The sequence below is a fragment of the Sprattus sprattus genome (assembly GCF_963457725.1).
Source record: "Sprattus sprattus genome assembly, chromosome: 14".
NCBI lineage: Eukaryota > Metazoa > Chordata > Actinopteri > Clupeiformes > Clupeidae > Sprattus > Sprattus sprattus.
Window position 1 is genome coordinate 25,307,850 of NC_137912.1, and position 22,623 is coordinate 25,330,472.

General features: G+C 42.5%; 1 protein-coding gene across 1 annotated transcript; it reads left to right on the forward strand.

The window, feature by feature from the left end:
• Nucleotides 1-2,987: 2,987 nt before the first annotated feature.
• dera (deoxyribose-phosphate aldolase (putative)) lies at nt 2,988-11,157 on the forward strand. The gene is made up of 9 exons (XM_080851252.1): nt 2,988-3,104; nt 3,786-3,883; nt 4,060-4,207; nt 4,739-4,834; nt 4,975-5,109; nt 5,802-5,930; nt 7,684-7,796; nt 8,384-8,533; nt 8,910-11,157. Exons 1-9 carry the CDS (start codon nt 3,074-3,076, stop codon nt 8,964-8,966), a joined length of 957 nt encoding a protein of 318 aa, XP_080707378.1. The 5' UTR covers nt 2,988-3,073; the 3' UTR covers nt 8,967-11,157.
• The last annotated feature ends 11,466 nt before the right edge of the window (nt 11,158-22,623 follow it).

The window sequence follows — 22,623 nt, forward strand, 5'->3', positions numbered from 1 at the left end:
GTGTGCTTACCACAAAACTGATAAACCTAGGGGAGAAGTTATAGTCAGGCTCTTACATATCAGTGGAGTGGCCTATCTACTTCTATTGTTCAGATGTTCATGAAAATAAGAATATTTCAAGAGATTTCTCAAACCAGTTTCTGGGGCTGACCAGCGGAAAACTTCAGATTTATTTTAGATTAAAGTATTTTTACGGTACAATTTCTATCTCACGACCTGGCTCTGGATTTTCTACGGAGCAAGATGGACATACAGAAATACAGCTTCAGTCGCATTGACCTGCAAGGTAATTATTTCACATTCAAGCTGAGCTCCTTTAGGCTTGTGCTCCCACTGAATGAACCACAATCCAGACACTTGGGTGACGTTGATATGGGATTTTATGGTTCAGCCGGTGTAATACAAAGAAGACGAATAAATAAAACAAACAACCATGGCCAGACATGAAAATTTTACTCGTAGGTCAGAGATATAATTCCAGTAGGGTGAATTTGAGGATTAGTGTCAAATAGCCTACACATGATACGATAGGTGTGTCCAATTCTGAGAGCTTGCTGGCCTTTAATTGCAGCAGCCAGTCTACCTCTTCCAAAGAACAACCTCTTTATCGTCTTTTTATCTTTTCATCAGTAGCAAAACACTACAAGCCAGTTTGGTCTCAAAACATAAAGGTGGCAGTCTTGGCAATTTCACATAAAGAGTTTCACAATAGCTAAAAGTGTACACATTTGTCAAAACACGCGAAAGGTGATATGGAAAAGAATACAACAGTAAGTCAATATCATGTTTATGAACTCAGCTAAGGTGTGGCTGTGTTTCTTCATCTGACAAGATGCAGTTTATCACCCAAAAAATGTAATGATTTCATAATTTTGATGAAGATGGCAAGTGAGTGTCAATAGCACTGAATGGGAACACTACATTCTTCAACAGAGTTCCAAGGGGCAGGTAGACTAATCAAACCAAAACAGGAACTAAACCAAAATAACTTATCACAACTACTTAACTAAAGTAAAGGTTTTCACATATATCTGTAGGCTACTTGCCTTGTACATGTTTTAAGAGTATTGGCCTTCTGCATGAATATCAGTATCAGTTGTAGGTGAACGCTTGGGACCACCCTTACTTGGTGCAAAAATAGGCCTAATTAAAGATACGACTGAGACCCATATATGTCAAATTAAAGCAGGTATGAAAAAATGCTAATTGGAACGCGAGATTTTGTTCACCATGGCAAACAACTGCGGGAAATATGGTGTATGGGATTCAGTATGTGAGACAGTCTTATTGAATTATTCTTGACATTCTTTTGTCTCGTCAAAAATGGGCGCTTCAACTTAACCCATAATATAAGTTACTTACAGACCACCTATTGCATTAGGCACCAAAAGATGGTGACAGTGACCAACAACTCACAAAATGTACGGCCAAAGAGCTCGGAGTGGAACGTGATCTATCGTGTCACTTATGGCTAGATCAATACTAATAGGCAACACACTGCCCAGTTAACAAACCTATAGAGGATATAGTCTACACATCACGTGAAGTCGAGGCAAATGACGATGATAACCTGTTCTAGGTTTAATTCAAAGATTTTCACCCAAAGAGGACACCATTTGCTCATACCTATTACTAGACCATAGATAGAGCTACATCGCCATCTAGCGCAAGAAATTCAATGTTGCTATTGATTTACTTATGTTCAGTCTGAGTTTCGAGGATTTAAGACAACATATGTTATTGAGATCATAAGCATAACGTGCATAAATATTTCACCTGGTTTAGACTTTGCATTCTTCTCTTCTATTAATCTGACTGGCGCTTGCTGTTGCACACACAAAATATTAAGAGATAAATGTTGTAAACTGGCTGCAAGTGTAAAGGCGACAACATAAAGACAGCCTATACACCCTGGTGTAAAACAATGTGAACTATCTCGAACTTAAGTTAACACAAATGTAGGCTATGCTTCTCCTCTCCCCTTACAGCTGAAATTCAGCGACAAATAGGAAAGCTCAATAAAATGTTACAGATTTCCATGTAAAGCAGCACGGAATCTCTCAGAAATATGGCACCATAATATTATGCAGGGAATCCATGGCAACAGGAATGAAGGTGGAGTACCTTGGCAGGGGGACGAGCTAGCAGGCCACAGTTTGCATGCGTCTCTGCAGGACTCTGGTATGCAACAATTACCAAAGCATGTCAGCCGTCTCAGGGTCAATTCTCAAAGGCATGAGAAAGCGAGTGAACTGCGCCCCCACACTGTGGTAACTACTAGTCAGGACCGATACCGACGGCCTTGAAGTTAAAGCACATCCTCAGTTCTGTTACTCTCTGGAGTTACACATGTGGTCTATTTATGATAAGATCTGCATAGGCCTATAATTTAAAGCTGCAGGTGAAGTTTTTCTTTTTTCTTGCCAAGTCCCAAATAAATGTGTTATTATGAAGAAATGTTTAGGACAAGATTCCCAAACAAAACATGTACTTATCCATGCCTCTTCTTGCATTTATTAACTAATTATGTTGCCTTGTTACATTTACTAATGTAGACAATACTTCAACAGATCTCATTCTTTCTGTAAATCATCAGAATTATCCTTAATTGCAGTGTACAAACATATAATCTTCGAGGATCTCATTGCTCCCCAGTGATAATTACACACAGCAGATTGCTATTGCATGACGAGAAATGAATTTCCAGTTTTAAAGCAAACATCAGAGTAGACTTTTCTGTTAAGGTTGATTGAAGTAACTCTTCAAAGCCATGGTCATATGGCAGATTAGACTCTTATCATGTCTGTAATTCAATAAATTGAATCACATGGGTTTTTTTTTAAGTGAGACAATAGGCAAACATCTAACATGCGCTCATTACGCCCTCATAAACCTCGACCTGTGATTGGTTCAAATAAATACTGAATGACGTAATTACGTAAGTGAAACGTAACAGGAAGACGTTCTTCATGGCTTTCTCGTGAGCTGTCATACTAAGTAGTAGTCCAGTGTCCTGAAACTTCATTGTGGTTTTTAAATATTTTTTGGTAAATTTATCGCACACTTAGTCATCATGTCGGCAAGAAATCCTGGACTTGATCTGGGTAAGATGATAAACATTTGAAATAACTTCAGACAAAAATCCTGTTATTTTTTTTTTTCTGGACTGTTAGCTTTATTTAGCTAGCTACCTTTTTGATAACGTGGTGTTGCTACTGTACAAGGCAGCTCACTGTTCATGTTGAACTCCAAACGTCAGTATAATTTGAGTTATCATTGCCAACGGTTGTATTAAGTAAGCGTATCTTCATTTCAAACACTAAGTTACTCACATGGCAAACATTTAGACGCTTCCTTTGCAGACTGCAGGCGAGAATTTAGGTTTTCTTTTCTTTTTTGTTTTTACAGCACAACAGAAGCCTGTCAATATTATTTAAGTTGAAGTATTTTATGCAAACGCTTGCATGTTTGGCTGAAATACAGTGAGATGTTTCTTTGGGTGCAAATTGTACAAACGGTTAATATTTAACTTGAACTTTCGTATCTCGACAGAACTGTAGAACTCTGTGCAGATACCGTGAAAACCATGAATCTGTTTAATGTCATGCACATGACAGGCAGGGGGAGATGACATGTGACTGTGTGGGGCTGTGTTGTAGTCATAATATACACGCCTACCCCCTACCCATGTTAGACAATAGTAAGGGTTAAATATGTATGTCTGTGTATATGTATAGACAAATTAAATCTGATATGTTCATTTTGTACATTAAATTGTTTGGTAGACCTTGAGTGGGTGTCTAAGGTGCGCGTCAACACCCAGGCTGTTTTGAAGCGAGCTCAGCAGGTTCAAGGGCGTAAGGTGGCTAAAAAACAGTGGCAGGTAAGTCTCTGCAGAAAACAAACAAAGTGCATAGTTGCAAAGTGCACAGTGCATATTTTTTTATTAATTACATTATTTTATGGTGATTTTAGCAGTCAGCCTAAACAGTGTATTGACTAAAGACGTATAAATGAAATTTGTTTGGGACACATTAATCACAGTTCTCTATGCCTTAGGCTGCATGGCTACTGAAGGCGGTCACATGTATTGACCTGACGACTCTCGCTGGAGATGACACGCCGTCCAATGTCCACCGGTTGTGCATGAAGGCCATACAACCCATCCGCCGTGATCATCTGAAAAGCATAGACATGCACGACAAAGGTCTTAGACACTGCACTGATTTTTATTTAAGTGGGGTTAGCAGTGGCAGTGGATTGGTTTGAGATAAATAGTCGTATTAGTGGTGCTAGCACTAAATGTGGCATCAAAATATCATTTATATTAGCAAAGCATCAGTGATGTACATTTCTGTTATTTTGTTCAGTTTTTCAGTGATAGTGACGCTTTAGATTAAACACTCCACACAGAGTTCGACTCACAAAGATTACCCATGTCAGGCTGGTTTGTTCAATTAATTGTAGGACAAAGAGACACCTGTCTGACAGTACCCTGAGGCCAGAAAGAAACAAGCCTTTTTTTTATCAGACATGCTGCTGTACAATCACTAAACAATGCAATGTCTCACCATTGCTGGAAGACAAACTTCATCTAATATATTCTTGTGTCAGTTTTTCGTCTTAAGACAGCTGTCACACATTTGGAATGAAGGGCTTTCTCAGTTACTGCTGCAGTTCTACCTGTCATTACCACACTGCTGACTGCTGTTTGAAATGTGTGTCTCTTTGTTTGAAGGCATCACCACTGCGGCTGTCTGTGTCTACCCGTCTCGTGTGGCTGATGCCGCCAAGGCTCTGAAGGCAGCCAACTCAGACCTGCCGGTCGCCTCAGGTACAAATACACAGTAATTACCTCCAGAATCTCCCATATCAGCCCCGCTCATCAGTATTGGGGTAAATATCAGACCCCATCCGTCTCCTGGCGGCCAGAGGCATGGTGTTAATTGATTGGCGTTGGCATCTCTCCTCCAGTGGCCACAGGATTCCCCGCCGGTCAGACCCACCTGGAGACTCGCCTGGCGGAGGTGCGTCTGGCAGTGGCAGACGGGGCGAGCGAGATAGACATCGTCATCAACCGGACCCTCGCTCTCACTGGACAGTGGGAAGGTGAGTGAACACATCACCTCGTTGGGGTTTGCCCTCTGTGCACAACTCCACGTTACTTTTGGACGTTTAGAGCTGTGGGATGGCGTCTGAGGAAAGGCTTCTGCATGCTTTGATCTTGCTTGTTGATTTATGTCCAGAGGGGTCCCTGCTTCTATCTCACTTTGTTCGAACACCTTTTCCAATTGCAGGCCTCTGAGAGATGGACGCTTTTGGTGACCCTACATGTAGTTCCAAAAAGCTTCTTTTTTTTACGCTTACTTAATTACCTGCATCACATTACGTTAAGTCATCAAGCAAGAATGATTCTCAGTGTGATGAGGTTTTCTTAAGGGAAGTCATGACCTAGCCATAGCTCAGCATGGGTTTGAGCTTCAGTGCCGGAGCTTCTTTCCTACCTCAATCTGAGTGTGCTTCTGTGGTTGTGCAGCTCTGTACGATGAGATCAGACCTCACTCTGAGTGTGCTTCTGTGGTTGTGCAGCTCTGTACGATGAGATCAGACCTCACTCTGAGTGTGCTTCTGTGGTTGTGCAGCTCTGTACGATGAGATCAGACCTCACTCTGAGTGTGCTTCTGTGGTTGTGCAGCTCTGTACGATGAGATCAGACCTCACTCTGAGTGTGCTTCTGTGGTTGTGCAGCTCTGTACGATGAGATCAGACCTCACTCTGAGTGTGCTTCTGTGGTTGTGCAGCTCTGTACGATGAGATCAGACAGTTCCGTCAGGCCTGTGGAGAGGCCCACATGAAGACCATCCTGGCTGTGGGAGAGCTGGCCAACTTCACCAATGTCTACAAGGCCAGCCTGGTGGCCATGATGGCAGGTGAGTCCCTGATGGCCCAGAAAAACACTCTCACACTCAAATTCAAATTCACTCTTGGCCAATGACAATGCTAAAGACAACTTAGTATCTTTGTCAAAATGTTTTTCTCTTTTACTTTTGAGAAGATAAGAAACATGTTGTGCAAAATTGTCGTTATGCTGTCCATTGAGCGTTTATCCAGTCCGGGTCAGGGATAGCCAGCTGCCTGTGTATGTATAAATAACATTGAGATGAATGACTAGATGAAGACCAAGTCATAAGCATCTTGACGAACTTTGCAGGTGACTAAATCAGGGAGACTGTGCGTGTGATGTGTGTCATGTGATCAAAGGCAATAGGACAATGGGAGACACTGGTGATGATCTGCGGTATCTTTCATAAAGATGATAATTTCCATTGCCCTTTACTAATGTTGTATAGGTGCACAACTGATACTGAATCCCAGAAGTTTTCCAGGGTGAAGACAAATTGATAACATGGCTGCAGTTTGTAACTTTCTCCACTGTGTGGCGATGTTGTTAAACTGTTGGTCCTGATGCGAAGTGTAGTGGCCAACCTTAGCGGCGCGCAGACAGACCCCACTGACTGTACTCTTAAATGGCCACGACACTGCACCGCATCAGCAGCCGCTCCGATAGGGATCATTATTAAAATGCATTGCTTTTGTGACTGCGCTCAGTCCTTAATCTCCTTTTGTTCCTATGAATTGCGTATGAGGTTTCTGAAATTGAATGATAATTTTAGCTATTAATCTCAGGCGCGGAGGCTATTTTACTCCCTGCACCCGCTGCCAGTGTCCCACATGCCCATGCAAATGAATAGAGCTTCATTACCGTCGCTCGTGGTTAATAACCGTTATCCATTATGGTGTAATTAAGACTCCCTTTAACGAATCTTATGGATTAGTCCAGCGTGAGGGGAAGGAAAGAGAGAGGGAGCGAGGCAGTGTAAAAAAGGGGCAGGAAAACACATAGAACATATCTTTAATGAACTGGAAAGCGTTCATCTTGTTCCATTCTGTAATGAACAGCCATGATGCATGAGGAAGGACAGCAGCAGGGCTCTGGGGTGATTTTTTACCCTGCGCACAGTTTGTGCTTCATCTATTAGCAGCATCATTTCATCTTCTATTTTTAACAGGGCACTGATAAAACATAATTGGCTCTGAAGGAAAGGTGAGGAAAAATGAAGTGGTTTATTGATGAACGCACACACACCCTCTGTTCTCTGCTGTGGGAAGCATATGTTCTCCTTTGCCAGCACACACCCGCCCCCCACCACCAACCAGGAGTAATGTCTTTGGGGGTGGCGGTGCGGGCGGTGTGGGTGGGTGGGTGGGGAGGGGTGCACTAGGAGTCTGCGGTGTTTGGACCTCAGAGGTGCTGTCTAAACAGTAGTGTGTGCCAGATGAATGCTCAGTTACATCAGCTCGCTGTTTTTCAGAATATAAATAGAGATGGTCAGGGCCTTGTTAGTGGCCTACAGGTTTTGCTGTCTATAGTTGGCAGTGAGGTAACTGCATTGGCTCATTGGCAATTGGAACAATGTAATCCTCAGAATTCATCTTCAGCTGATGTCTCAAATGTGTCTTCATACACGTATGTGCAGTCACTCCTTATGTGAGTGTGACGTGGGAGGGATCCTTGAACATAGTTAGAACAGTATACTAAAAATGAACTGCAACACCTCGTTCACACTCACGCACACTCACTGACTCATCTCCTAAAAGTGATCAAAAACATGTTGCTCACAGGATCTGACTTCATCAAAACATCAACTGGAAAAGAGTCTGTCAATGCCACCTACCCGGTTGCCATAGTGATGGTTCGAGCAATCCGTGACTACTTCCTACAAACAGGCCATAAGGTGAGGCATCTGGTTTTTTTCACATTTATGTCAACATCATGTTGCATTTGTTAACGTTTGAAATCAATTTTAGAAGTAGGTTCTCTTTGCCATTTTGTAACATATATTTGATGTCGATCTTCACACAGAATACATACATTTCACATAGATGTGTTCCAGATCACATGCATTCTGGATTTATTTATAAGTATGTCTGTTGATGTGAATTAACAATATTTGAATACAGAGAGCCTAAAATCTTATAAAATCTTTTAATGTGGAGAAGGATTTCATACCACCGTCCTGTAATAATCAAGAACTTTGTGTTACCTTAGGCAGTTGTCAGTCTTTAAAAAAATTTAAATCTGTGTGGTATGTAGTGTGTCCAGAATAATGTGTCAATAAGTCTGATTTCCAGAGTGAAGTTAGTATTGTTTTAAAGCATTGCATGAGGGCGTGTAAGTGAGAGCCTGAACTGTTTGTGTGGATTGGACCAGCGTCTAAGCGCGTAACTGTTTGTGTGGATTGGACCAGCGTCTAAGCGCGTAACTGTTTGTGTGGATTGGACCAGCGTCTAAGCGCGTAACTGTTTGTGTGGATTGAACCAGGTGGGTTTCAAGCCAGCTGGGGGCATCCGCACAGCGGCAGAGTCCGTGGTCTGGCTCACCCTGATGAAGGAGGAGCTGGGCGACGAGTGGCTGAGCCCCCATCTCTTCCGCCTGGGTGCCAGCAGCCTGCTGGCGGACATCGAGCGGCAGGTGGGTGGCCAGAGCGGAGCGGAGCGGCTCCTGGGGCACGGGTGCGGGCGCTGGTGCCCAGTAGGGGCCCCACTATAAGTGTCGCCGGTCTGACTGGGCTGCAGATGACCAATCAGGGGCAGCAGTCTCCTGTGGACAGAGCACAATGGCTGTTAAATTTAGGTTTAGTGGTAATGCCCTATTATTGTTCTGCTTGATGCATTACTCACTTCAAGCTCGTCACCTCTCATTTCAATCATATTCACTTGTTGAAGAAAAAGGAAGCCCTAATTGGAAATGTATTCAAAAGTTTCTACCTTGAGCCATGTAGCAGAAATGTGCCATGTTTCTCAGGCCTGGTGTTCTTAATCTTTCTCTGTTTTATTTCTTCCCACAGATCTACCATTATGTGACTGGACGATATCCAGCCTATCAGGAATTTCCTATGGCTTAAATCCGTGGAGATTGGAGATTTGTCAATACAGCCAAATAACAGAGCTTCAGCTTATTAGAAGCAAGACCTCATGTCATGACCTGTCATGACACATTATGTACATTTGAGCCACGCCTACTGTTTGCAGTGGGTTGTAGTCACTGACAGAAGAGCACTTCTACATTTCAATCTTAATTGAAAACCTGAATTTTTATTTTTTAGGCAAGATGGCCAGACATGGCCTTATTAAAAGAAAATCCAAATCACACATAGCAGTCCTCCTTTGGCATCAGTCTCACTAATGTCTGAACTTCTCTGTGCCTTCAACTTTTCCCACTTTTTTTCCACTCACACTTCCTTTGACTGCAGCCTTGCATCACTCTTGCATCTGTGGCACCTAGCCTCCACAGATCTCTAAATCAGCACCTGGGTGGAGGTCAGTGACGCCCGGAGAATATAATGCCACTTCCTGAGCGCAAATTTCATTAACTAGAAGCTGTATGAGCCGAGTGAGTGTTTGGGGGATTAATTAGTGGGGGTTAAGTGAGTCTAAATGATCTGATTGAGCTGCTCTCCAATTCAGCTTCATTTGAAGACGGAGGAACTCTCTCCTCTCTCTTTCCTTTTCCTCCTTTAATTAAGATATCAGGGGCCGTGCCCTTGACTGGAAGAACGAATAAATGAGTGAATTAATTGTAGAATGGAAAATGAGCTTAGAGAGGAGTTTGCACCGAAGCAGGAGGTGAAGTTGGCAGAGACAAACTGAGCCGGAGAAAAACTAAACTAACCTTGCACGGCATAGCTGTGATGCACCACAATAACAGGAAATGTGCGTTGAAAGCGGGCATCAGTGGCTTTTTCCTGTAAGAATTATGGCGGTGAAGAATGGGTATGGTGGGACAGGCGAGGTGATGTCAGAGCCGTTTGTTTTGGCAACAGGAGAGGTCCAGGTATTTCTGCTCTTTTAAAAGCTTACAGCAGCATCTGCGTTGTCTAAGCGTGATGAGGTGGCCGGCTGCTCGGGTGCCCACCTCTCGGAGTCTGTGATCGATTAGCTGGACTTACATAAAGGCATGTAGATCATCTGAAATCTGCACTGTCTGACAGCCACACAGAGCCAGATAAGATGGAGGAATTGACCTGGCCAGAGATTGATGAGTCTCCTTACCTTACAGAGTGCCCTGCCTCTCTCTTTCCCCCCCTCCTTCTTTCTTTTTTTTCCAGTCTTTCGTACATTCTCATAAACTTGTGGATTCGCTTATCACCTCTCAGAAAGAGGGAGGTGATCCGAAAGAAACGCTATTTTTCAATATTTCATCAATAGAAACTCAGTAATTCTGTACAGACTAAAGGGGTTTGACAAAAAAATATATAAATTAAGGAGGTTGAGAGGGAGGCTGTTCAAATGACATGTTCACTGGATATTGCATCAGACTCGAACCAGAGTCCACCTGTACACCTACTGTGGTGTGAGGAACTCCAGTTGACATAGCAGTTGGCCAGTTATTAGGAGTGAGTCATGCTAGCTGCTTGTGTGGCTGGGTGCTGATGGCCAGGGCTCTGCTAACAAACTGGCTGAATTTGTCAGGGCCAGGAGAGCCATTCACTCACCTGACAAATAACCTCACACAGATTGATTGGGTTTCTGTTGTTTTATTCAACAGTGTTTCTTCCCTGGAGGGCCTGCTGTGAGAAATTGCACATTTTGGGTCCCGTTCATCTGCAGAGACATTGTAATAAAGACAGAATGCTAGTGTGAGCGACAGTGTTGTAAATGTGGCTGCTATCCATTACATAGTGGGGATTTTGGTATCTGTCATCCTATTTGTGAAATAATTACTGTGCTGTAGCTAAGGCTATACACACTGTATGGATTTCATAAATGAACCACCAACATGTTTTTCAATTCTCCTTCGTACAGACCAGCCCTAGAAGCATGACAGTCAAAATGATTGATACAGAGTTGGTTTCAAACACATTCGCTGTAAGTCAGTTCCAGAGACAAGCCCCTGAGCTGCTGGAAGGCTTTTTTTGGATCGAAGGCATGTGCTCGATGGCAGTCTTGCATTTTTAAAGTGCTGTTATGACAGTTTCACATACGGCTACTTCTCATTTATACAGAAATTGTATTTAAGATCATACAAAGCATGTAGTGGACAACAGCAGAGACTGACTACTCGCATGAAGCTAGATATATTTTAAGCATTTTGAAGGAGGCATGTATGTCATATTTTAGTTTCTGTTAATGAAGAACAAATCACTTGTTTAGCTTTTGATAAACTTGTCATAAATACTTAAAACTTTTCCTGTTTGCAATCTTTTTTTATTATAAAACCAGGGGCATAAGGAAAGAGCTAGTTTAACTAAGAAAATGTTAATTCGGCTGAATTGATGGCTTCGCCGGTCAGCTCTTTTAGAATAACAGTGACCACTACTAATCGGTGAGTTTTTATCAGCCTTGAACACATTGATCTGTCCAGTACATTAATTCCAGCAACTCACCACAGTAATCTTAATAAACTGGACTAGAGGTTCATTGTAACTTCTGCAGTGAACAGTACATCAGATTTGATGCTATGTTCTTTGTGAAAGACGAAATGTTTTGTCTGAAAACTATTTGGGAGATTAGCCAAATGTAACTAGACAACACGAGGGGAAACCCACAGTGCTTTATGCAGACACACAAATTCAACACGAGGGAAAACCCACATGCTTTATGCAGACACACAAACTCCAAAAAAGTTCAAAGCAAAAGTGTTGGGAGGAACAATTACTCAAATTTTTCACCACTCTTTCATCCACACGGAGCCCTAATTCAAGGTTAGGACAGGTGAAACTGAGAGACAGGGAATAATTGGCTCTCCTGCCGCAATGATATTAATGATGCAATTAGAGTGGGCTTTTGGTTTCCGCCGTGCCAGAAACAGGTAGTGATCGGAGCTACCCGGGGACTTCACTAGTGTCAGACCACTCCTTCTGATGCCGCTGTGATCCGCACAAAAGAGGGAGGCGAGGCTAGCTGCTCGCTGCTCCGACTGGATTGTTTCCCTGGGTGCTCCCTGTCTTTGAGTGCTGACCTTGGCGCCGGGCTCCCCAGCGACAGAGAAGTGATGGAATACATGTATGAGAGATCAAACAGCAGCGCGGAGGCTCACCTGTCTCTGAAGTGTGCAGAGTGTCTGAGGCCAACGGCGTGTAGGCAAACTACCTCTGAGATCACGTTAATGATAAACGTTAATTACCCGTCATTCCTTTTACATCAACTGCGAATGAGATACATCATTTCCTGTGGACTCTCACCCATCTGAATCTCTTATTTTGTCTCCATGTACTGCTGTACTTTTTGTGAAAGCTGCCTGGTTTTGTCATGCAAATATTCTAGAAAAAAAACCTTAATTTAAATAATTGTCATTAAAGGAATTACATGCAAGGTATTTCATTTAGGTTAAAAGCATTTGAGAATAGTTTAGCAGTGTCAGAGTGACTGTAAATTGCACTCATGAGAGCTGAATGCAATAACTCAATCATTTAGAATGCATGTAATCAATACTTGGAGATTGAACTTTTGAATTAATGATGAAATCCTAAATCTTGTGTCTATAGTGCTTCTGAATCAGATGTTCAAAAATGACCCATAGTGGTGTATTTAAGTCTGGGGTTTGAGATGCCTCTCAGAAAACCACAACCACAATGCAATCAATATGGAAATGTCCCCCTTTGGTCCCAGGAAATGAAAGGCAGACACAGAAAAGGAAGAAGCAGATTAGCTTTGGAACCAAATAACCTGCCTTACTTAAGCTTGATGGATAAGCAAGAACATGGCACTGATCCCTATTGATTCCCATTTTGCAATAAAAGTTTCCGTAATTAATGGTTTCATCTCGGACCCCAAGTCCAGCCTAGGCTGCATTCTACCCAAAAGTGCAGACTTTTCCCCCATGATGAGGGACCACATTGATTTTTTTTTTTGTTTTACTTTTTGGGGGGAAAGTGAAATAGTGCGGTCAATTCCACCTGGGTCAAACTTAACAGAAAGAATAATCAAAGATGCAGGGTAAGAAAGGTTGTCCGCAAAATTCCCAGAATGCTTTTCTGCTGTGACAGGCCTGGATTTGCCCAGAGGATATGGCCAAGACCCCCTCACCCCCTCAGAAGCAGGCCAAGATGCTGTAGGCACTCGTCCACACTCAGCACCAGTGGTCCACACCTGCCTCTCCAGCCTTCTCTGCAGAGACATGCATGGCGTACACAGGCCTCTCCCTGGTGAGAAGCACTGCCTTCATCCATTTTACATGATGGAGATCCACATCACAACTCATGAGAGGGTTATGTTTATTTGACATATTTCTAGGAAAAGACCTCTGAACATACAGCATGAAGGAAAGAAGGGGCTGTTTGAAAAAGGAGAGAAAGAAAGAGAGAGAGAGGGAGAAAGAGAGAGAGAGAGAGCTTTACTGTTGTGAATTAGGAAATCTAAGCCAAAAGAAGGTCCACTGTGGCTGTATTAGCCAGCCGTAAACCTCACTGCACCAATAACAAGTCAGTAGACGTGATTCTAGATCAACTGTTAAGAGCCAAATAATTCCCATAACAGCATGACCATAGTTGAGGAGGCAGAAAGGGGAAGGTGGGACCTTTGATTCCATTATACTCCAAAGAAATCTGTCAGAACCAAGGATAGAATAATTGTTTGGAATGGGGGAGTCTCAGCGGACTACTCCTAGCTTGTTCTTAGGCTTTTGAAGTGTTCGCTGACATTGGAGAAACTCAAGGGCGGGGAGGGGAGGGAAATGGGGGCTCAGAAAAGAAGAAGGGGAAAAGAGACAGACCCAACTTCACTTCAGAAATTCTAAGCTGGGCTTTATTTGAAGCTTGGAAAGTAAACGGACTCTGTTCTGAGGATGCCTTAGGGGTACAGTGAGCTTAGGACAACCACTACATTCTGAACGAGATTTAATCATTAAATATGGAGCGTCAACTGTTGCACAGGGAAATCTAGGGGGAGCCCAAGAATGTTCTGGACTTTAAGGTCCCACTGTGAGACCTTGACATTCTCCAAATCCGCCATCTCTCCAGTGTGCTGCCAGAGAGGACCAGCGTAAACAGGTTTGAGGCAGAGTAGAGGTAGGGTAGCATTCTTAATTGAAACCCCACTGCATGCTACATTATGTGGAAATATCACACCAAATTAATTTTACAGCAGATCCATTAAAAGCATTATGAAAAAGAAACAACCACCAAAACAGTGCCTTTGGTTGTTGATGCAGATGCTTGCTGAACTGCTGATTTCCTTGTTATTTCCTGTAATAGCTTAAACATGCTTGGCTGAAAAGCAGAGATGCTGAACCAAGACGAATGTAAACAACAGCTCCCAGAAGGCTAAGCCATGTATTTGAGTGTGCAGGTGGAATCACAGATATATAAAACCAAATCAGAATGCGTGAGATACACACAATATCCGAATAGGTACGGCACTCCTATCAGAATGGGCACGCAGTCTGAATGGAAACAAGGGGATAAATTATACCAAACTACAACCAAAGTTGCATGAAGTTTCCTTGGGTGTACTCACAACAGCCACTGGAAATCACAAAATGGCACACAGTGAAAAGAGGACAAACCACTAGACAGCTAGATGAGAAACGAATAGTCATGAAGAAAACATGAGTTTTTTTTTAGACTCCTATCAGAGGAGAACAAAACTGAAAACGATTAAATAAAATCTAGTGTCTTGCATATGTATGCATATGTGTGTGTGTGTGTGTGTATGTGTATGTGTGTATGTGTTAGATGGAGGGGGGTGGGAGTGAAAAACTTTCTTTTTTTATCAATCAAGGCGCTGACAGAATTGTCACAGGCTCTTTTGAAGTCTGCCAATGGCGCCAACGAGGGACCCAGCGCAAGTAAATAAAACATGGCACTTTTTCCGTCGCCTCTGCCGGTTAATAGGGCAGCCTGCTGATCAAAAGAACATTAGCTTTGATTAATCAATCAATGCCCTGGTGGCCTCGGCGCTCCTGTCAATGGAGCCGTCTGCCTGTGGGATCGCCTCGTGGAGGTCAGAGCCTTCCAGCGGCTCCCGCGCAGCATGTGAAACCTTCCCCAGCATTTCTCACACTGCTGCGCGCCAACCCAAATCCACCCACATTGATTTTCCCTTTTATTCTTCACTCTTTTCTTTCTGTGCTCTCTCTCTTTACATTTTTTTTAGAAGAATTCACTTCTTCTCTCTTGTGGGTCTCTTGTGAAAAAAGGCGCGAGGACCATGGAACCATGGTGCTAAGTGAATGGAGTGAATAAGTGAAGAGTCAGCTAATGTTCATGTAAAAAAAGTCCAGCCCCGTGTTTAAAAGGCATTATAAACAGACGTACGCCATCTTGTTTGCTTTAGCTCTCTTACCCTCACCACAAACCTGTGTTGTGTGATGTGAACCCCTGGTCTTGATTTGGAAGTGTTGTTCTCTTGCCCGTACGCTCCTAAAAGCGCCGTATTGTTTTCATGTGGCCCCCTTCTCTCTGCAAATGCAAATGAGCATAATTTCAAATGACAGTGAAAGTAAACTTTCTTTTCTGAGTTGTGTGTGTGGCACTTCTCCCAGTGGGGGACGAGGCGCTCAAGAAGCCCTGCTCTAATTCTGTCATTGTCAAAGTTTGACATAATAAGCGATTGTTCACTCGCCTTTGTGGAGTGATACAACACTAAGCAGGGTCCCACTTCCTCCTTGTTAATTTTTTTAAAAAAAAAGAAAGAAAGCGTGAGACATCTCTCCCTTAAAGGGATGTTTGGAGCTGCTTATGCTAAATATTATAACGCTCCTGTCGTGACGCCTCTCTGTGCGCCCCTTTTATCTTCCCCAAATCCACAGGAGGGCTTTACCTTTGCCACATCGCCAGGGTAATGGCATCTCCGAAATAATTTAAGTAGCACTATTTGAAAAACTAAGACAAGCTAAGAGAATTCATCGTCAGAGATCAAAGCCGCACAGTTGCGTCGCCACCGGGGCGAGCGTTGACTTCCCCGGCTTTCTACGTTGTGATCAAGCACTCTGTTTTGTTAAAAGCCTATCCTGGTCCTCCAAGCTTTGCCCATAACACAGAATGTGTCTGCATATTTATCGGCAGGTGTATGTATGAACAGTAAATGAGGTGTCAGGTTGAATGATGTACTCGGATGGCAAGAAGCATACAAAACACACATTGTGTTGTGTCTGTACTGCAAGACAGTTTCATCATTATGAGTGATGCTAATATTGTGTCAACAACGGTCATTTGTCCTCGCTGTTTACTGTTTCCCTAAGGTGATATGTCTGACTGCTGCCTGGTTCCAGATGTAGAATGCTGTGCTGTTACTACTCTCTCTTCAAAGGAATACATCTCACCAGGCTGCAGAAAAAACATCTCCCACAATAGGTCAGGAGCGGAGCAAAAGTTTGAGGCCTTAGTTTCTTTTCTCTTTCTCTTTATAGTCTTGACAGATAAATCCGCTGAGAATGTCTTTTTTCCCCCCCTGCACCACGAGCTTCTTCCCCTAATTTCATCAGCACTCCTGACTGACAAGCATCATTACGGATAAAATTATCCCAGTAATTATCCTGCCGAAAGGAGATTTATATCCCCTTTGTGAGCAGGGGGAAGCAGATTCGTGGGGCTGGATTCAGCACCCGGCGTTCTGCGGCGCTGAGCCTCTTCGTTAAAATAAGCACCCTAATGAGTCAGAGCCCCCCCACCCCCACCCCCCCCCCACGGCGTGAGCGGGGCGCAGGCACAGTGCCTGGCAGGAGCTCATGCTCGCGCTTCTGATGTGCACTAAGTGTAAGGGAGCACGCTGTAGCCTACATAAGCCAGGTCCACTTAGCAAGACCCGCTGTCCATTATCATCTTAATTTGTACCCTGGAGGCTGAGCACAGGCTGCTACTTTGCCCTCAAGATGATGCCCACATCCACGAGCTCACACACCATTAAGACTGGGAACACACTACAGTCAAACAAACTGGGTGGTGAAGAATAAGAATAAACTATCGAGACTTCAACAGTAGGATGATAACACCATACAGATAAATGACAGAAACTCTTATAATGATACTGCACGTAAGCATGAACTAGTTTTAGGTTTTAATTACCCATTATTGATTGTTTACATGCAGGTATAGTGCTCTGTATGAACCATACCAGGAAGATGGTCAGATTTGTTAGAGTGACCGGGGTAGCTATAATCTGGCTAATACACCAAGGACCTATGTTGTTTCCCTGGGGGCGTTAAGGCTTGGTCTACTCCAGGGACGTGCAGTGAGGTTCGGAGCTGGTGAGGCACAGAAACCGGAAGTGATTACGTCATTTTGAGCTCTAGTTTAAACTATATATATAATATATACATGTATATATGTCTATGGTTTTAAAATTGTCATCTGATCAGAACTGAAAAAACGTTGTTTTATTGTCTAATACCATTATTTTCAAACGATTGTTTTTTTATTGTATTATGATGAGTTATTAATAACATATTAATAGTTGCAAGCTAGTGTATGTAGCCCTCCCACCAATGATATGGCTCATTTCATTTTGTCTGGAGAAAATATAACTACGGTGGTGGGATGCTAATTTAAATGACCATTTAACCAACTCGGACAGCTTCGAAAAAACAATTCCATATTTATTTAAACAACATATTAACATGTAAACAGTTAAACACCGCATACATAGCACACAATACCAAAATGTTCTACAGGCCAGTATAATTTAAAGTTGGTGCACTTTCGTTGGAGCTCATAACCGCCAGTTTGAGGTGAAACAAAATTAATCCACTCACGATTATCAGTATAGATCAGTGGAAATCCGTTGTCCTCTTCTTGAGTGAATGCAGTCAGTGGCTAGTTTAGCTCAGGATTAGCACCTACCTAGTCTGCTCACAACTTCAAGGCAACTTTCCTGCATCAACAGCCTTTAGCTTCTTTAGGTTCGTGTTGCGCATGAATATGTAGTCCCGTTGGGAAACGTGAAATACTCCAATGCAAATGTGTAATACTACTGTGTTAACTTAAAATACTTAAACGTTCTTAGTTAATTCAACATGCCTCCAGTCTTGTTTGGACTGAAAGTTCAGTTTTGAGAACAGCTTCAGGTTAGCAATCGGTCTTCCATTTTCGCTGTCAAACTCAAGTAGAGAAGTGAAGAAGAAAGTCCAACGTCAGAATATATACCCAACAAGTGCCCTCTCGCTCGCCACCCTTCTTGAATCCGTGGTAGTGCGTGCCTCCCTTGCAATATTTTTCAATGCGTTTTCAGCTCAACTCAAAAGGTTCTACGCTTGCGCACGCATGCGTAAAACCCAGTTTGGAGTGATTTCGCAATCCTAGGGGAGGCACTGCCTACCCTGCCCATAGACTGCAATGCATCTGCCTCCCTTGACCGCACGTCCAATGTTCATTGGCTGATCACTGGGAACCGGAAATGCTCAAATTCAGCGATTTTGATAATAAAAATGCTCGAAATGATCGGAATCATGCAGAAATGACACTCGTAACACAGATAACTAGAGAAATATGAATATTTATTGTATAATACATAAATATATATGATTATTATAAAAAATATATATATATATTTTTTAATATTTTTTTTTTTTACTTTTCAAAATGACAGGTGAGGCTCTGCCTCCCCTGCCTCCTATGACTGCACGTCCCTGGTCTACTCAGTGGTAAAGGGGTCAGCCTCTTTGCTCGTGGACTTTGCTGTGCTTTGCCCTTGTTAAAATTCTGTTATCAGTTGTGAATCTACTCTTTGCACAGAGAGAATGCTTAATGTTTACTCAATACTAATTTCAATGCCTTGTGAAAATGTTTTGGCAGAAAACATTGACACCAAACCAACACCATATACTAGTTAAATGCAGAGGTAAGGAATTTTGGTCTAAAGCTATCTACCTAATATGAATGCAAAATCCTTACAAATACACGTGAAAGCGCAGATGGAAATTATAAAATGTTTCTAGCATGTGAACTGGTGTCTTTTGACGATATAGTTAGTGATGCTGTGTTGTGAAAGCTTTTCTTACAATTTTGTAAGATGGTAAGTGGGAATGACGATGTATGTTAATCTGTCTTCACGTGACCATATGCCTACATGCTTGGGAAGGAAATATATGATAGCAGATTAGCAAACAGGATTTGCAAGCAGAACAAGTCATACTCCTAAGCAAGCAGTATGGACAAGTAGAGCAAGTCATACTTCTTATTCGATCATGTAAGGGATAATGTATTGTCCGGAGGTCATTCTTCAAAAATAATTCCCGACGGGGCGAACAACACCCCGACGCGCAGCGGAGGGTGTTGTTTCGTCCTGAAGGGAATTATTTTTGGAGAATGACCGACGGACAATACATTATCCCGCTTATTATACGGGTACTTGCCAAAAACGATAGAAGACATTCCTCCAACATACCTCTTTTTAATGATTTAGGTGCCGTTTCATGTGTCCCGTTTAGAAATAAATAGTTCTTCAAGCAAATAGAACTTTGAAGTTTCAGGTGTTGCATAGCAACCCATTACTTGCTGACTTCAAATTACTCTCTACTGTTGCGTTAAAATGACTGGACTTCTGGCGGAATGATATGAAAGATGTGAATTAGAAGTACAAAACCCGTTGCCAATGACAGCGGTGATTATCTTTCGCAGAGGTCTGTTAGCAGGAATTAATGTATGGGTATGACGTAGGGATGGCCCATTCAAATCAACGGTACTTTTTGGAACATTCTGAAGAGCCGTATAATAAGCACTGATAATGGCAGCAGGAGAGGAGGTTAAAGGTCAGGACATGACTGAAATACTCCTTTCACCAACCGTCTCAAAGGTTTCGTATTCGAAATTCACTGACAAATGTCTAGAACAACACACATTTAATACGTAGATAGAACCACAGCCAGCAGAGGGAAAGAAGTGAGTGGGTTTCACAGAGAAGAACATATGCTGTTAGAATGACCTCTGCTGCAAGTGTCATACTGCAGAATGCTTTCTACTCGGGAACATCGTTCCTAAATTCTTTAGAGGACAAGCATACCAAGCAAAACCTGTCAAGATATTCAACAGTTGATAACAGCTGATTGAATAAGCTGATAATGGCTTTGGATACCCATTTCACTCTTATTAAATGATTGTGTCTCTTATATTTTGTATTTTATATGAAAATTTTAATGTAATGGTTTTGTAAAGGATTTAATCGGCTTTATTTATCATAAAACCTAAATGAGTCGTGATTACAGAAGAGTCTGCGTGACAGCCCATTATAATGATGTGACCCCGGAGATACAGGGAAAACAGGCTTGTTTTTTTGCACCAATTTGATGTACTGTTTGGAGCAAATGGACGAGACTAAGCTGATAGCGTTGAGGCCGTTGGGCACATGTGTTGGCCTAATTATGGGTGCAAAACAAGCGCTGCTCCTTAATGACTGTCTTCATTAAGGGCCATTTGCCAGGGGAAAGGTCCCCCTCTGCTCGCCTCGTGAAGGCAACAAGACAGGTAGCCTCCATTAGGGTCAGATCAGAGCGTGCACAGTGTGAGTGCGCATACGTGCTGACAGGGTCTGGAACTTTGGGGCGTGCTTGAGCATAACTAGAAAAACTAAGAAAAAGGGGCTGACAGGATCATCACTATGTCAAAAAGGCCTTGAATAAAAGAGTACAAAATAACGCGCTATTCATCAATCTTGCAATGTCATAGAATTCACTTAATTACCAAATGAATTTCGAGCAGTCAGGTGTTTCTTAAGCTTGAGTGCCCTTGCTGATGATATGCTCTGGTATTGTAAAGTGGTTGCACTGATGTAATTGCTCCGGCTTTCAAATGGGGGCAAATGAAATGTAAAGGGACAGGTTAATCAGTCAATAGTTTAGGTTTATTCCCCTGGTTTGTACGGGGCACTCACACACATCAATTCTGTCGATGGGGGTCACCTCCAAACAGTGATTGCATGATGGGAAATTTATTGCGTACAAAAGCTGTACCTATGCAATCTGGTGCACTCAGCAGTCCGCTCGCATTGATTGGCTGGACAACTTGCATGTGACAGTGCAGAAAGTATTGTAGACGCTGCCATGGATCAATAAAAAAATGTATGTGCCTGGAACCTAGGAGGCATTCAGTAATGAAATCAATAGGCATGCTTGGCTCCTGGCATTAAGATCATTGGCCAGACGGTTATTTAGTCGTTGTTGTCCTACAGCCCAAGCACACGCTGGCTACCATGAGAAATCAATGCGGCAACATCACAGCCAGCATCCCAATTACTGGTGAGACTGGTGGGATCAATGCAAGTGTTTGCCATTAACAGGACCTGGTGGGAAATCACACTGTATTATTCTCTTTCTCTTACACATGTGCACACATACTTGTGCACAATCACACACACACACTCACACTCACACTCACACACACACACACACACACACACACACACACACACACACACACACACACACACACACACACACACACTCTCTCCCTCACACTCACACAATGTTACATTCACAGATGTCAGGTTGGTCTTGAACTGTAGCTAGCCTTTACACAGTTGCACGGGTACAGTACATGAACACTGTGCTGCATGGGGGAAGCTGCTCAGTTATAAATTCTCAAATGTATTTTTTTTTTTAGTTCAGAGCAGGGTTAAGGAATAGTATATAACTGGTCCTGGTAATACACTTCATACATAATATCACCTCTCTCTGACACTTTGTGACACTGTGGCCTACAAGACTGGCCTACATGACATATCTTCTTACTATGAAGCTGATCAAACTTTGCCACACTCCTGTGTGTGTGTGTGTGTGTGTGTGTGTGTGTGTGTGTGTCTCATATCGTTACTGTTTGGAGTTTGAGTACACTGATGTGCCAAGTGAGAAGCGGAACTGCAGCCCAGGCCCTTAAGGCATTATAGAGACACCTTCCCATCTCCTGCCATACTTTGACTGACAGCATTCACAACTCTGTGGGATGAGACAGTCCTCCATCACCACCATGTTAAATTACCTGAAATGGATTATCCATAAGCCTGTGTTCTATACAGAAATAAAATAAGGTTCTGTATTTCATTTTTTCACCTGACATTTCACAGTGAATGCTGTTGGTTTACATGTAATCTACATTCTCAGAAACAATGTTGGGACATTATAAAGTGTTACCATGAGTATACAAAAGACAAAGTTATTACCACCCACTGTAAATAGATACCAATAAAATACCTAGTGAGCTTTTAATCATACTTACATAAGTCAATGGGTATGTACACAGGCAGTTCAATACATGGGCGGCTAAATTCCCACCATTCAAGTGCTACCAATATTCAATATTTCACTTGCCAATATATTTTCTACTATAGAGATTAAAACGAATAAGACTAAGTCTGTTTGTACATGCTTTGCAAACTCACAATGACTCGGCAAAACTGGCTAGGTGTTTCAAAACAGGTGCTTGTTAGGCAACCAGGTCACAGGTGAGGGCCATAGAGATTAACAAAGATAAATCTCACGTTTCTCTTTCAGAAAAAAATAAGAGAAATACTGTGGACCCATGAACTAATTTCTTATTTATAGTTTTCAAACGGCCGAAAATCCTTTGCTCACAGTCTTTTAGCGCCTGTATGTATTTGTTGAGTCTGTTGACTTCCCCACCACCTTAAAGAAGA